This window comes from Onychostruthus taczanowskii, unplaced genomic scaffold (genome assembly GCF_017590055.1).
Source record: "Onychostruthus taczanowskii isolate IOZ18803 unplaced genomic scaffold, ASM1759005v1 scaffold14, whole genome shotgun sequence".
NCBI lineage: Eukaryota > Metazoa > Chordata > Aves > Passeriformes > Passeridae > Onychostruthus > Onychostruthus taczanowskii.
The window spans coordinates 4,183,299-4,198,208 of NW_024498573.1; the positions used below are offsets into that span (position 1 = coordinate 4,183,299).

The 14,910-nt window shown below is 40.2% G+C and overlaps 1 protein-coding gene across 6 annotated transcripts in view; it reads left to right on the forward strand.

Moving 5' to 3' along the window:
• Positions 1 to 14,910, forward strand: part of EBF1 (EBF transcription factor 1) — a 271,234-nt gene that overhangs the window by 238,524 nt on the left and 17,800 nt on the right. For all 6 annotated transcript variants that reach the window (XM_041397644.1, XM_041397648.1, XM_041397645.1 and 3 more), the window contains exon 11: positions 1,725 to 1,813. In XM_041397644.1, coding sequence (XP_041253578.1) covers positions 1,725 to 1,813 — 89 coding nt within the window. The remainder of the gene's footprint in view (positions 1 to 1,724; positions 1,814 to 14,910) is intronic.

Here is a 14,910-nt window from a genome sequence, read left to right on the forward strand (position 1 = left end):
TGCTGAGGTCCTGCTGGACCATGTGCCTCTCCAGGCAGTCCCATCAGCCCCACGTTTGTGTTTCACCATGTTGGGTCAGTCTGCATCCCTCAGCATCACCTTCCTCTGCCTCAGGCTGCAGCAGCATTGCTGGATTTGCTCATGGAGATGGGATGTGCCAAAGGTCCAGGAGGAGATGACAATCTGACCCTTTGCTTGCCAGCTGGACAGTGTGCTGTAGAAATGTGGTTTGAAAGTAATAGTAATTTAAAGGGATTGATTTGTGGTTTGTGATGGAATGCTAATTAATTACAAACAATCTGGGGATTAGATATTGGTTTCATGATAACATGAAATCTTTAGGAGTATGGAAAAATATTTACTTAAATCATGGAAATATGGACAGGTTATGCCATGTTGAGGCTGGGAGATGGAGTTTAATGCTCAATCTTTTTGCAGTGTTCAAATATCATCGTTCTAGCTGCATAAAAAAGTTCATAATAAGATCCTCATAAAGATATGATATATTCATAAATTTGTAAGACTTTGTGCAAGAAATATTTTTTTTGCTATGAATAAGCTAAGAGAAGAAAAACTTCAAAGTGACTCAAAAATTTTAAAATATAGACTTTTTTCCTCCACAAAAAAAAAAAAAAAAGGTTGAAAATATAAAAATCCACATTCAAATTGATTTTTTTTTCCCTTTAACTCAAAAAAATTCAAACAAATTGCTGTGGAATATTTCCACATCTCTATTGGCATGGGAGAGTCAAGATGTGCTGTTGTTTAGAGATGCTTGAGAATACTTGACTGTTCCAGTTCACCAAAGCACTTAGGAAATTCTAAGCACATGTTGAAGTCTCACTAACATCTGAGTTTTAAAGTGATCATATGACTGGAAATATAGCTAGAAGGTCATTCAGTGCAGTCCCCTGTAATTATAGGCAATCATATAAAAAACATAATATGCTCAAATTTGCTTTGCTGAAAGCAAATGGGTTTAAGTATGTGCTTACAGATAAGCATGTGCTTAAAGGCTTGACACAATCAGAGCTTCCATTAATGTAGACAGACCAGCATTTTCATGAAGATTAAAGTGTTCCACTTTCACCATTTCTCACCTCCATTTTATCGGACAAGGACTAGGGAAAGATGAACTAAAAACATTGATGTATTTTTTTTTTTTAATTATTAAGTTTCCTAGGTCAGTTTAGTGCTGATTAGAACCTAAGCTGCTGAAATCAGTGTCAATGAGTAACAAATAAAACCTCTGCCAAGACAATTGCCTGTATTTCACAACAAAATTATTTCTGAACATTGCACATGGAGCATATTAAATGTATAATGAAATTTGGAAGAAGAAAGGCACTGGAATAGGAACTACTTTTGCCTTCCAATCACCTTCCTCATAATATGAAAAACCCAACATGAAACATGGTGTGTAAAGAATTTATCACACTGATTTCACTGAGCCTTTCAGAGACAATGATTGCTTCCTGTTTGGAAGATGTATGCAACATGCCCAAATCTTCCAGCAGCTTTGCTGGAGGAACTGAAGTGGGAAGGTTTGGATGGAAGTCAAAGAACCACCCTCAAGCAGTGTTTGGACCAAGACTTGAGTCAGTGCTGAGTTCAAAGGGGGTTTTGCTGTGGTCCTGCTGCGGTCTCGTGGTGCCTTTGCTCGTTGTCACCAGAGCCCCTGCTCTGCCTTTGTCACCTCACGCTGTTGTTTGTTGTTGTTTCAGCTCTGAACGAACCCACCATTGACTATGGTTTCCAAAGGTTACAGAAGGTTATCCCCCGGCACCCCGGTGACCCCGAACGCTTGCCAAAGGTCAGCACAAAGTTTGTTGTTCTATTAAATATGCTAAAGATGGTTACTGCATGTTTTTGTCTGAAAGTGCAAGGCTCTGTGAATATGATGGTCCTGGTTTGGTACCCAAGCCAGATAAGCTGAAACAGAGGCATGACCAAGAAAGTCCAACCAGCAACTGGAGTCTTAGCAGAACTCTGTTATCTTCTCAGTCACAGCTAACTCCAACAGCTCTTGCCTTTCTTAAACACAAATCTTTCTCTATGTTCTAAAGTACGTAACAATTAACATGTTTTTTTGGTTACCATTTTGGGACCTGAGCAGTGTTTTCATGGAATAATGATGCTTTTTGGTTTTGATATCAGTAGCACTTTGCCAGCATAATTTTGAGAACTTCACCATTGATAAAATCAAGTTAATTGGATGTGACTCCATTGCTGTTGTATCATGTATTGGTTTAGGGTAATAATGATTATATACTGTTTTATTTCAGGATTGCTGATTTAATTAGAGCATTGTGTACTGAAGTGATGTTTGTTGCCATGAAAATTAGTGAGGTTTTTTGTTGATTTCTGTCAAGTAAAAGGTGGAGGAAAGACAGCATTGTTCAGATAGGTTTCTTGTACTGGGAAAACACTGGGATTGCACTCAGATCTGGTTGTGCTACCTTGCAAGAATTTACAGTGACTTTTGTGCTATACTGGAGTAAGAGGTGGGGGATTTAAGTGTTGCTGGTGTCCACAGGAGCTCTGAGCAATGCTGACGATCTGGAGTCACTGTGGCCAGCTGCCACTGCGTGTTTTATCTGCTGTTGCTGAGGGAGCTGAGGAGTCAGAACACTCCCTGTGGAAAAGGAAATGTGAATTTGCAGACCTGAGACACAGACAAATTAATTGTTCAGTTAATGTACATGCAGTATAGCCTTTGTGACTGGGCAATACTTGTGACCTTTCTTCTGTAGTTCCCTGAGCTATCCACAGGCTTTCATCAGGGATTGTAGGCTTTGATTAGTTGCATTTCTAAAGTGTTTGAAAGGTGAGAAGATTTCCTGAACACTGGAACTTAATTTGTTTAATTCCTTGAAAGAAATAAAAGTCAGTATGTGACTTTTTTTACAGGCTTGTTCTGTCTTTTATCTTTGCCTGGGAAGGCTGCAGGCTGTGGTTTTGGGGTCACTGATGTGTTGTCCTTCCCTCTTCCCACCAGAGAAACATGCTGTCCTGGGGAGTTACATTCACCATTGGCTCTGTTCGCCCTCTGCAAGCTGTCCCTTTCCCTAACATTTGGACAGACTTGCAGCAGGACACAGCTTTCATGGCTTGTCAAGTTTCACTCCAGAGGTGCAACCCTTTCCAAGGAAAGAGAGCATCCTTCTGTAGGGGCTTTTTTTTTTTTTTTTTTAACCTCTATCCTGCCTCTGCTGCCAAATGTACTTCTGGAGAAAAATAGTTTCTCAGAAAATAAGAAATGCCAGGCATTTGCAAGGCCCAAAAAAACTGCTGCAAAACTTCCCTAAACCAAACATTCCAGCTGGCTACTAGATGGCCACAGATTTTATTTAAATCAGGAAATTCAAGTAAAATAAAACTGGCCAATTCCAAATTGAGTTATGTGGCTAGGGGTTGTGGTGCATCACCAACTTCCACAGGAATTGGGCTCTGTTTTGGCTTCTGAGGCACTGAGGGGGTCCCCAGTAATGCCACTTTGTGCTGGTGTGTAAATGTGGGAATGCAGACTCCAGGATGAACACCCTCCTCTTTCCCATTTGTTCTGGGACTGGTACCACACATTCCTGCAGGCAGAAGAAATCTTCTCCTAGCTCCATATCCTGACTCTAAAATTTATCAGGTATTTATGGATAGGGTATGAGTGTGAGGGTTAGCACCGAGTCGTCTGTCCCCTCCTCTTCCCTCTGGGCTTCATGTGTTTCTTTGGAGTACCTTTTAAACTCATTTTTCAGATCTTTAAATCAAAGAAAATTGTGGTTATGTCTGCTGAGGTAAGATGTGATGGCCTAAAATAAAAGGTCACTTCTTAAGGGTTGGACAAACTCAGCGAAGAAACTGGTAACACTGTGCAAGCTTACAGGGAAACAGGATGAAGAGAGGACCTTTTTTTGTTTGTCTTTGGGTAATTCCTTCTATGCAAGCTTGAAGGTTGGACCTCAAGTTCAAGTCTCATTAATATGCCACGCACAGAGGCTGAATGCAGCAGGGGTTGGCACATGTCGACTTCTGTGTTTGAGGCACTGATGGTTCAATTCCCAGCATCACTTGCTGGCTCCAGGATCAGCATCAAGGACGTGTGAGCCCCTGTGCTGGTGAGCACTGCACAGTGCTCTTCCCCATGTCATTAAACCAGGAAGGGCTTTGGCACTGTTCCACTGCAGACAATTCTCAGTGGCTACTTAGTGGAGTGTTGGAAGCCATATGGCTCCCACAGTGGAACCACGGGCAGAAAGGGCAAATGTTCCAGAGAAACTGAAGAGAGGAGAGCAGTGCTCGGAGCTCTCAAAATCCTTCCTTCCATTTCCTCCCTTGTCCTGACAGCACATCATCACTTTCTGTTCATAAAAAAACTTGTGCCTTTGCATTAAATAAACAAAACAAATAATATTTCTCTAATTGCTGCTAGGGTTTGTGGCCATTATTTCATCGAAACATTACTGATGAATTAGAGATCTTTCCAGAGGTAGAAGTGGTTATAATTTTTGTGTTCATAAGGACATGCTGCCCTTCCCATGGACCATCAAGATCATCCTGCTCTGTGACTTATCCCTGCAGTCAAGGAGAATTGTTGAGGCCATCAAGTGAGTGTTAGCACATGCTCTGCTCTCCAGAGCTGAGAAGTTTAACAGCATTTCTAAAACCATTAAGGCTGTTAGAGAAGTTTGATCTCCACAAATTTAGAGCCAGTATTTTCAAAAATGCTCAATATTTATGCTCAGGATGAATTTTTTTAAATGTTCCAACTATCTGCTGGAAGTAGACAAAGAAAAAAAAAGATACCTTTTAAAAAATAATTTCCCCTTCTCAGTGGTTCAGCAGGCAAATTCCAGTAGAGAATGCCCTCCCACAGTGAGGAGAATGGGAGCACCTCGAAATGAGGATCTTTGGACTGCTAGATTGACAGCTGATGTGCTTAAAGTAGAAATGCAATATATAGTTTCTGGAGAAAAGAGAGGGAGCTGATGTTAGCAGCTGAGCTATGGAGCCAGTTTGAGCCAGAATCCTGTTCACTTCTTGTCCAGAGCAGGTCAGGGAAGGCAGCCAGTGGAAGGAGGTGTGCATGTCTGTACAGACACCCCCACACCCACAGGCACCAGGAGGAGAGACAAGGGCGGTGGGATTAGCACCCAAAGCTTGGAGTGAGATCAAGTACCAGGAGTGTGCTGGGCAGTGTAGTCTTTCCTTTCTAATACAGACAGGAGGCACATCAGAGGAAACAGGAGACCTATGGGGTTAAGAGAAAAGGAGCACTGTGATGCTAACGTTGAGAAATGCTGTCATTGTCCTGCAGGAGCAGTCTGTAGGGAGCCTGTGTGGAGCTGGGAACAGCCCTGCACGTGTGTGTGCCCCATTTCCATCTGGACTGTTTGCACACGTGCAAACACACAAATGCACTCGTGTTGTTGGTTCCTGTGCACATAAACAGCAGTGGAGATCACTGAGGAGTTCAGATCACAACAACATGTTGAGTCTATTAAGGTTCATTCATGTAACTACCCTGCAATCCTTAAAATAAATCCCTGGCAGACGCGTTGCAATTCTGCAATTTTGTTAAAACTCCACAGCTAGAGCTGTAAAACAGCTTCAGCTGTGAGCTAGATTTGAAACACATCCATCCTAAATGATTTAATAACAACGATTCCTCTTTATATGCAATTTCCTAGATTTTATTTGCCATTTTCACCACTCCTACAACTCATCACTTGTATTTAGATTAAGCAGAAGATTGTTCACTCTGTGTTTGAGAAGCGAGTCATTGCACCAACCCCCTCTGTGATCTGACGTTCTCTCCCTCCCAGTCTGTTCCTTCAGTGCTCTCCAGGAGACCCCTTATCCCTCCTGAAAGGGACCTTTACTTCTGGTTTCTCTTCATGTAGATGAAAGTGGAGCTTCTCTCTCTAGTGCACAGGGACTCCCTGCTGAGCTGAGAGCACAGGTAACCAGAATCCTCCTTCCCTTCAGCTCCTTTTCTCTGGTCAGTCATTAATCCCCCCCAAGACACAGCCCAGCTCCTCGTTTAGGACACTAATAAAAGACATGTGGTTATTAGGAATCAGAGGCTGGCAAAAGCAGTTGTCTTTTTCCATATGAAATCCAACTGATCTGCCCTTTATCCATCGTGACATGGGTATTGTTTATATTGCAAATAAAGGCTGTCTCTAAACGTGGGTGGTTGGCCCAGGCTTGGTAGCAGAGGTTAAAATAGCAATGAAGACAATGCAGCTCAGGTTTGCTGCTTCAGACAGACCCAATGGAAATTCCAGAAAGGACTGCCATCTACTACCTCAATCTATACTGTATTTTAACCTAAGTTAGTAATTTTCAGCTAAGAAAACACTTTTGCTTTTTTTTTCCCCAACCAGAGTAACAAAAGAATCATTAGAAAACTTTTATACTAAGTGTGGGCAGGAAGGGGGGGCATTTAAAGAGGAGTTATTGGAGTTCATCTGTCGTGGGATGTGCTTGGAGGGCTCTACATTCTATTGTAAAATTTACAGGAATGTGAGACCAGAGTTAAGGTTGGTATTGAACCCTCAACAGCTGGGTTTTGAAGTTTCCTAACAATCTGAGCACTCAGTTGAGGAGCTTGTTTAGGGGGTCTGATATTTTGTTTATCCTGTAGAAAATATTCAACAAGAGAGCATCAAAGCTTCTGAGATGGCGAGGTAGCTGTGAATGTGTCATCCTTATGGGGTGGTGGATGTCAGAGGGGTGTCTGGGAATATGCAGAGCCTGAAAGGAGAGAGCAGAGGGACAGAGGCACCGCTCGCTGAAGGGCACAGCAAGCACACAGGGCTGGCAAGGAGCCCTTTCCTTTCTGAAGGTCAGCAGTGTGCACACACATTTCACTGAGCTTTCTTTATAACTGGGTCAGCATTTACTCAGCAAATGATTAGAGCAGATGGTGTAATTTAGAATCTATGACAAAACTTTTAATAGATCAGGGCTAACACGATGACAAGGAGCTCTGCGCCGTTCTCCACTCCCTCTCTCTGCTTTGCCTTGGGGTAAAAATCGTGCCTGGGATTGGATTTTCTAGTCTGCACATTCCATCTGAGCAACTCCAACCACTTGTTTGAGCATCCTGTAGGAGGGATCCCTACATTTCTCTGTTCCTGTATCCTCGTCCTTGTTGGTTTTAAATACAATTAACTGAGGATGACAGGGAGACACCAAACAGGTAAACACAGTCCCTTGGAGAAGGTTTTGGAGGAAAAAGCCACAGTTTGAAGAAAGTAACAAAGGCTGCATTTGTGTATTTTGCTCCATGGAGCTGAAAATATCTAGTAAATTGATCCCGTGGGAGTAATAAATACACATTACTTTATCTTGTACTTCATGTCCTATACCCCTGAGCCTTGATAGAACAACACCACTTAATAGACTTAAAAAAAGAGTAATTACAGTCATTGGTTGTGTGATATTTCAGCCCTTCCAGCCCTGCCTGACCTTCTAATTTAGCTCACCGTGTCTAACTAATGCATTTATATTCATCTTTTATGAAGCATGTGTAGTACAAAATTGACTTTGCAGCCTTTAGCAAGCTGTCTTACCAGGTTTGGGATCTGGTTAGTACAGCGTACTGTATAGCATATGTACATTTACAGCAGAATTTTGCATGCATATGGTTCTGATCATCTATTACTTTTTATCCTTTTGGAAAGAAAATAAAAAATATTTTTTTCCATTTCTTCCTCCCCTCCCCTTTTTCAAAGCTTTTATTCATTGCGGCATTATTTACAGCTAAACATGCAGGCAGGAAGATGCAAGCATTTTTAAAATGATTACCACTAATGTTTCTACTTGTCAGAAGTGCTTAAATTTTCCTGCACTTTGTCTAAAAACTTAGCACTTTTACCTTTTAAGAATTACACATTTCTAAGATCTTACCAAGCTGATTTACAAACACAGCTGACAGTTTATGATGAATGATGTTGCAAAATGTGCAATATGTTTCTCTGTCATTTCTATGCATGTATATATTAAGAAGAAGATTAAGAAGAGAGAGAACCCCCCTCTGAAAGAAACCCTTGAGTTAGAGAGCACACACACACAAATCTCTCTCCTGTGTTTCCTCATAACTTCCCGCTCACTTCACTCATCCAGTGGAGCACAATTGTTCTCTGTGCATTTTCTCCCACCATATGGTATCCTCATTACCATACACTAAGGGTCCATATGGGGAACTTGTGAAGTGAACTGTATTCATTTTAACTGCCAGATGAGCAGCCTTTTGCTTTGCAAGCTTAGCTTAAGTCATCTGCTGTCTTTATGTTGTTATGGCAACACAGCACCAATAAAAAATTCTAATCTACTGTAAGTGTCTGGGATCACAGTATTTTAAATGCTCCCCGTAACTGTCCTCCGAGTGAGGAGCTTGTTCTCTCAGTGGGACAAAGGGTTATTGTCAACTCCAGCAGGTGGCAGTAAAGAAATTGTTTTTTTTTTTTTCTTTAACCTTTCTTAAAAATATCTATTTTTCCTTTTCCCCCACATCTGCTCACCTCAGAAAGTCATAGAATTACACCACATGATCAGTCCTTTACACACCAAAGATTTCTGATGCTCAGGTAGGAATTGCAGGTGATAGTTTTAAGTTACAGCTCAAATATTAAAGAGAGCAAAGAATGAAAGTGTGGAGGCAGCTCATGCACTTTACTGAGAGATCCAGGCTCAAGTACCTCTTTCACAGGACTCTGATGCCTCCATAGCCACACAGCTATGTTCAGTTTTGGAGCTGTTTTCTAGCTTCTAGCTACATTTCCAAACTCCTGGATCAAACACAAAGCTAATTAAGAATACCTTATATTAATGGAAATAGGCAGCAGCATCCTTAAACATAAATCATCTTCACCTCCGCAGGCCACATGATATGTTGCATCTCTGTCTCCCTGTCTGCATCGAAAGTGAACGTTTGTAGTCTCAGTTCATCAGTTCACATTAGCCTCATGCTGAATATTTAAACACAGAACAATTTGAACACACCATGAAGAGAGACAGTGACTGCACTTTCACTTGGAACAGCACGAGCTCATCTAATAATAATTTAGTAAATCAGCCATTTAGTGGCTCAGTTGTACACTGTATTGTGCCAAATAATATTCAGTTCAACTGGATGCTGGTGAAATGGAAATTCAGACTCCAGTCATGTGGCTCTTTTTTTGCTCAATGGAGAGATGAAATGGAAAACCACCCTCCCAATAGACTGTTTGAATGTAGTGATTTATCAAACATATAGTAGAGTGACAATATAAATAGGATTTGGTTGTATGGGGTACAATCTATTCTAATTAGGCTTTTATTATTGTGGTTTCTCCTGTGCAGATTATGTGATAATTCAGGATTTGCATTTACCTCTTCAGTTTATTTTGTATATGGGCAGAGAGCAGATCTGTGTAGTTACAGCCTAGTTACAATCCTTTAAGGCCCAGTCCTCTGGGGAGCCTGGTGAGCTCTTTATTGCCTTATTTTGAGCCCTGGCTCAGAGGGAACACCATGCCCCAAGGAGCAATGGGGAAACACAGCTGCTGCCATGGGTGCTCCTTCATAGCATGAAAGCAATAACAGATTAATTCCTTTTCCCTTTTTGAGGCTATCAAGATTTGTAGGGAGTGGTTATATTGTAGACTGACTGATATAAGTGGAATAAAACAGGTTTTTGGGCGCCCATCCTTCCTTCCTGTGTGTTGACTGTACCTTTTCTGGCCTGTATCAGTGTCTCCAATAAAAGATATTACCTCTCCCTGCAAAACTTGCTTTGGTTCTAGCCATAGCCTACTGTAATTTCAGCCAAACAGCTACACTTCAAGGCTGTCTCTGATGAAGATGGGGGAGAAGAGGGTGTGTTTTCCTAGAAAGTGTGTTGTGAAGTTTAATTTGCTCCCATTAAAGTGACGCTTTGAGATCTCTGGACGCGGGGCATTGCAGAAATGTGAAGTAAATGTCTATAATCTCACCTAGAGTCACCATTTCTGGCCTACTTTTAGGTGTTATGTGGTGGTTTACATGGTGATGTAAAATATGATTGCTGTGTATTTCTCAGCACAGCCCAACTGAGTGGCAGAAAAAGCATCTCCAAACCATCATGATGCCATTTAGCAGAGAGTGCTGGAAGCAATAGGATGCCTCTTGTCGTAATTCTTCTAAGAAATACAGAGCCTCACAATCTCTGCCCAGCTGCTGACGCTAGAAAACTCAAGCATTTTGGTAAAATGAATCAAGCAGTAATGTTTCTTTTATGAGATCCCCTCCCAGGAAGGGAAGGTTTGGCACCATTTGGAGATCAGGCTGGGTGATCCATCATAGCAGAGGCAGCTGTCCTGGAGTGTCTCCCAGGTCACCCGATCGAAGCGGTGGCTCTTACAACTGTATTATTGCTCATGGAACAGTAATTGAGGCACCATGGTTAAAAATTACCTGGTCTAATAGGCAGTGAACAATTTGCACTCAATACAATTATAAGCCAAATCATTCATTTCATAACACTTGGACTAATTTATTTGTTGACCTTTTAATATCCATAGCTCTTCAGTAGTATTAACTGCAACTTGGACAAAATCTCTTGTTCATTTTACATTCATTGATTTTTTTTTTTTCCATTGAGGCAATAACAGTTGTTTGAATACAACCTTTTCTTTCTGCTGTAAAAGTCAATCATGTAACTTATGGTGATATAACTCAACTGGACTGGAATGTCCTCTAAGTACAATAGCACAATCTCAACTTACTTGTACAGACATGGAAATGCAGTTTGGATTTATTTTAAAGAATATTTTGGAATACATTTGTGACTACAGATAACAAATTATATATTTGCTGAGAGGAGAATAAAAACAAGACCCAGAAGCATTTTTAAAGCAGAGCCACATAGATTTAACACATTTTTTTTACTATATTTTGTTGCTACATTAGTCCAAGATGCAGAAATTGTGAAGTTGATTTTGTTCTTTAGGATGACCTAAGTGTCTCCACTAATAATGCTGGATTCATAATTTCGTCTGCTCATAACATCTTGGAGTCCAAACATTTGACAGAACAGAGGTGCCCAATTTTTCTAAATGTGAGCTTCAGACAAATGAAATGTGTTTAAAAGTATTTTTAACAAACAAGAAATATGTAATACTCATAATTTGATAATCTGGATTTTCTTTCTTATTCACCTGTAAACTAACATGAGTGCTGAGGGGTTTTTTCGATCAAAAAAGCTACTGAAATATTGATGTATTTTGAAAAGTCAGTATTTTGAAGCAATTCTATAAAATATATTGGCGTAGTGACAGTGGTAATACTTTTCTCTCAACACTGAAAAAGGAGCCCTAGATCATGTAAAATGCTGTGCCTGCTTTTACTTTCTGGAGCTGTACACAGAAATAGAGTGTTACCTCTGTGACGTGTTGGATAAATCTCTTAAATTCGTAATTCAACATTTATACTTGCTTTAGATAATTTCAGCTGAGTTATAGGACTGTAAATTAAAAATAATAATACAAGAAACAAAATAACTTTTGTTTCTGATAAGGAATTTGAAGTTGTTTTAGACTATCTGATAGGAGCCACTTTGTTGAAGTTGTCTTTGTGAGCCAAAGTCTCTTTGTGCAATAAAATACTGTGAGTCTTTCGAACACATAAAATATGGTTGTTACATTTGGTATTTTATGCTTCCCTAGAAATTGCCACTTGTATCTGCACCTAATCTATGGTCTGTCTTTTCATTTCAATGGGGTCTGAAGTGGTCCTTGGCTGTAATGAGAATGCCCCTTTCAAGAGAATTCTTTTAATTATGCTGATGATAAAATGGAAGTGAAAGCAGTCATTTGTAGGGGTTATGACTGAGCAGTGTTTGAACTGTAATACTAAAACCCACCAACATTATTCCAGTCTCTATTTTAACATTTTTATGCATCCACACTCCATAGAACAGAGTGGAATATTATTGTAGGTCAGAATTTCAATGTGTCTTATTTTTCAGTTTCCTCCTGCTATTAAAAGTAACCTGAACTCTCGATTTCTAGCTGCTCACACTTCCCACCTGAAGCATCCAATCTAGGAAAGTGACAGTTTCACAGATCTTAATGATAGGCTGGGTTTTTTTGTTTGGTTTTGTTCAGTTTGTTGGGTTTTGTTAACAGAAAGCATAGGTGGCTCTTTAATGTAATGTGATTGAACACATAAGGTTTTGGGTTTTTTTAATAGAAAAGAGCTAATTTGGCATATTTAGACATTTACATGGGTAAATGCATAAGACAAACTGAAAAAAAAATGGACAAAACACATATCTACAATTAAGACTTTAATTGCTACACAGCTCCTCTGATTTACCTCAGCAGGATTTGGGCCATGCATTACCAAGCATATTTCTCTATAGATTTAAATGCAGCCAAGTGAATTAAGCCACCCAATACAGTCTAGTTTGACCTAACGTGAGATCAATTTAAAGGTGTTGGGACTTGACCTGTGTTTGGAAAGTCTTTGTGTGTACAAATAATATAAATAGATATCAGCCTGTCCATTTGCCAAGGAAAGTTTTTCACTCCTACAAATACATAATTTGTTATCTGCATTGTGCCATACACAATATCACAAGCCACAGGTAATTTTTTTTTTAATCCCCAATATTCCAGGGAATTTTTCTAATGGACACAATAATATGATCCATAGAATAAAGCTTCTAAAACAGCCTGTGCAGTATATTCAAATTACAGTGTCAGAATTCAGTGTCTCTGTTAATTTTTCCAAGTTTTTTAAAAGTTTACCTAAGTTCAGACCCTTCAAATCTTTCAAAACCTTATTCCATAAGGGGATGTTGACAATTTCCCAAAAATATACGTGTATAAAATAGTCAGGAGAAGATTTTGAGCAGTAATTTTTTTCCCCTTTATTTTCTACCAGGAAATAGGAATGTTAATACCAAGAAGAGAAAGAACTATCAGAAAGTCTGACATATACAAAACCAAAAAAAGCCCCCAAACCTAAAAATTCCTTGATCTTAATAATGAACATCTGCTCTAAAGTATTATAGACACTCATACAAATAGTTTGGAGTAAATTTTCAAAAAGTAAATGCCTGAGGCTCCTATCCAAAATTGCCCTGGGTCTGATGGTAGTGGAGGGGCATTAGGAAAATTTAGAAGGAAAAATGTGCTTTTAGGTCACTGTGACAAACTTTTGTGGTCAGAAAAGAGTCTAATGTTGTCATTTGTTTGCTCATATTTGTGACAAACTTTTGTGGTCAGATAAAAGAAAAGAGTCTAATGTTGTCATTTGTTTGCTCATATGGATAAATCAGGAATAATTTTTTTTGCAGCCTAGATAGAGGGGAATAGCGTGAGTCACTGTAACCTGGTGGGATGGAGGCATTTCCATAAAGGAAGTTGGCAAAGGATTTTTTGTTAGTCACCAAATTATGTGGACTTACCCATTTGTGCATCTAATTAGATTGTCTTCGGGTGATTCACCGGATATGACAAACTGACCCTAGCATGAATGATGGGATGGCATAAAAGGAGGGTATGCAGGAGAACTGGTCTTTCCATGCTACAGATCCATCAGGTTTTTTGTAGAGCTGTAAAATGTGTTTCCTCTCCTGATCTAGCTGTTCCAGGCTGAGGGGATGTGTCATTAGACCCTGACAGTGTGAGCCTGCAGGACAATCTGTGGGAAATGCTGGAGGGGAGGCCACAGAATTCCCCCAGTTTTGGCTCCTGAAGGGAGGTGTTTGTGGGTCCCAAACACGAGTGACACCTGCCAGCTCTCAGCTGCTGTGCTGCAGGTTGGGAACAGATACAAGGGTGCAATGCAGTGGCATCCAGCCCTGCACTGGCTGCATGAAGGGTAGATTGGCCTCATTGAGGTAAAATCTGACAGCTCTGAAGGGTTCCTGCATGTGGCTGTAGATGATTTTCCTGGTAAACAGAGGGGCTGGGGGCAAGACATGCTAGGAACTTAGGAGAAGCAAAGTTCTCCAGCTATCAGAGGGACTTGGATGTGAGTCATGACATCACTGTTGTCCCTAAAGTCCCTAAAAAGATGATTTAAGTCCCAGCAGAGTGATTTTAATTCTGCATGTCTCTTCTCCCTTTATTTAGAGACCCAACATTAGCAGACAAGTCCTGAGCTTTTAGCAACAAAACCTTCCAAATTACTTGCCAGATGCTTCAGTTGATGATAATGTGGTGGGAGCATCCAAACTCTCAAATGGAAGTTTATTCAAAGAGTTATTCCAAAACAACCATATTAATGGTGGTTTATTCCATGCCACCCTGTATCTTGATGAAGAACACATCTGTTTTAGCTACTAATTCTGTTGTTGTTATGTGCCCATCATTTATGGAAATGGGACCACCAGCATGAGTGGTGTGAACTAAAAAAGGAGGCTGATTTTTTTTTTAGTGTTTAACTACACCATATTTCCAGGAGGATAATAGGTGTAAGATGGGAAACTTGCAAGGACAGACTTCCAGGTAATCATCATAATTTTTGTTCCTTCTTTTGTCAGCAGTATTTGCAAAGAAGACTGTTTGGACAGGGTGTCTTTCCCCCATATGCATTTATCACCTTTGTGGTTAAGAGGATTTTTAATCATCGATTCTCAATGTTTATGGCTAAATGCCTGCTCCCATTTGCACTTCAGCATTTGTTCTTTCTGCTGCCTCATAGAGGCTTCCTATATTTTATTTATAAGCTTGGCTTATTGTGGAGCAGGTGGTAAGGTTATGCATGACTGTTTTTAGTGCTGTACATTTAGACTGTGATTTTCAGTTTGGGTGGAGGCTGATGAGACTACAGTGGCTTGGAAAGACCAAGGTTCTAGTTCCCACTGTAGACATGTTTTCTGGGAAGCTGCCATTGAAATCAGTGGCAGGAATTCAGTGCACTTCCATCCTGTAGGCA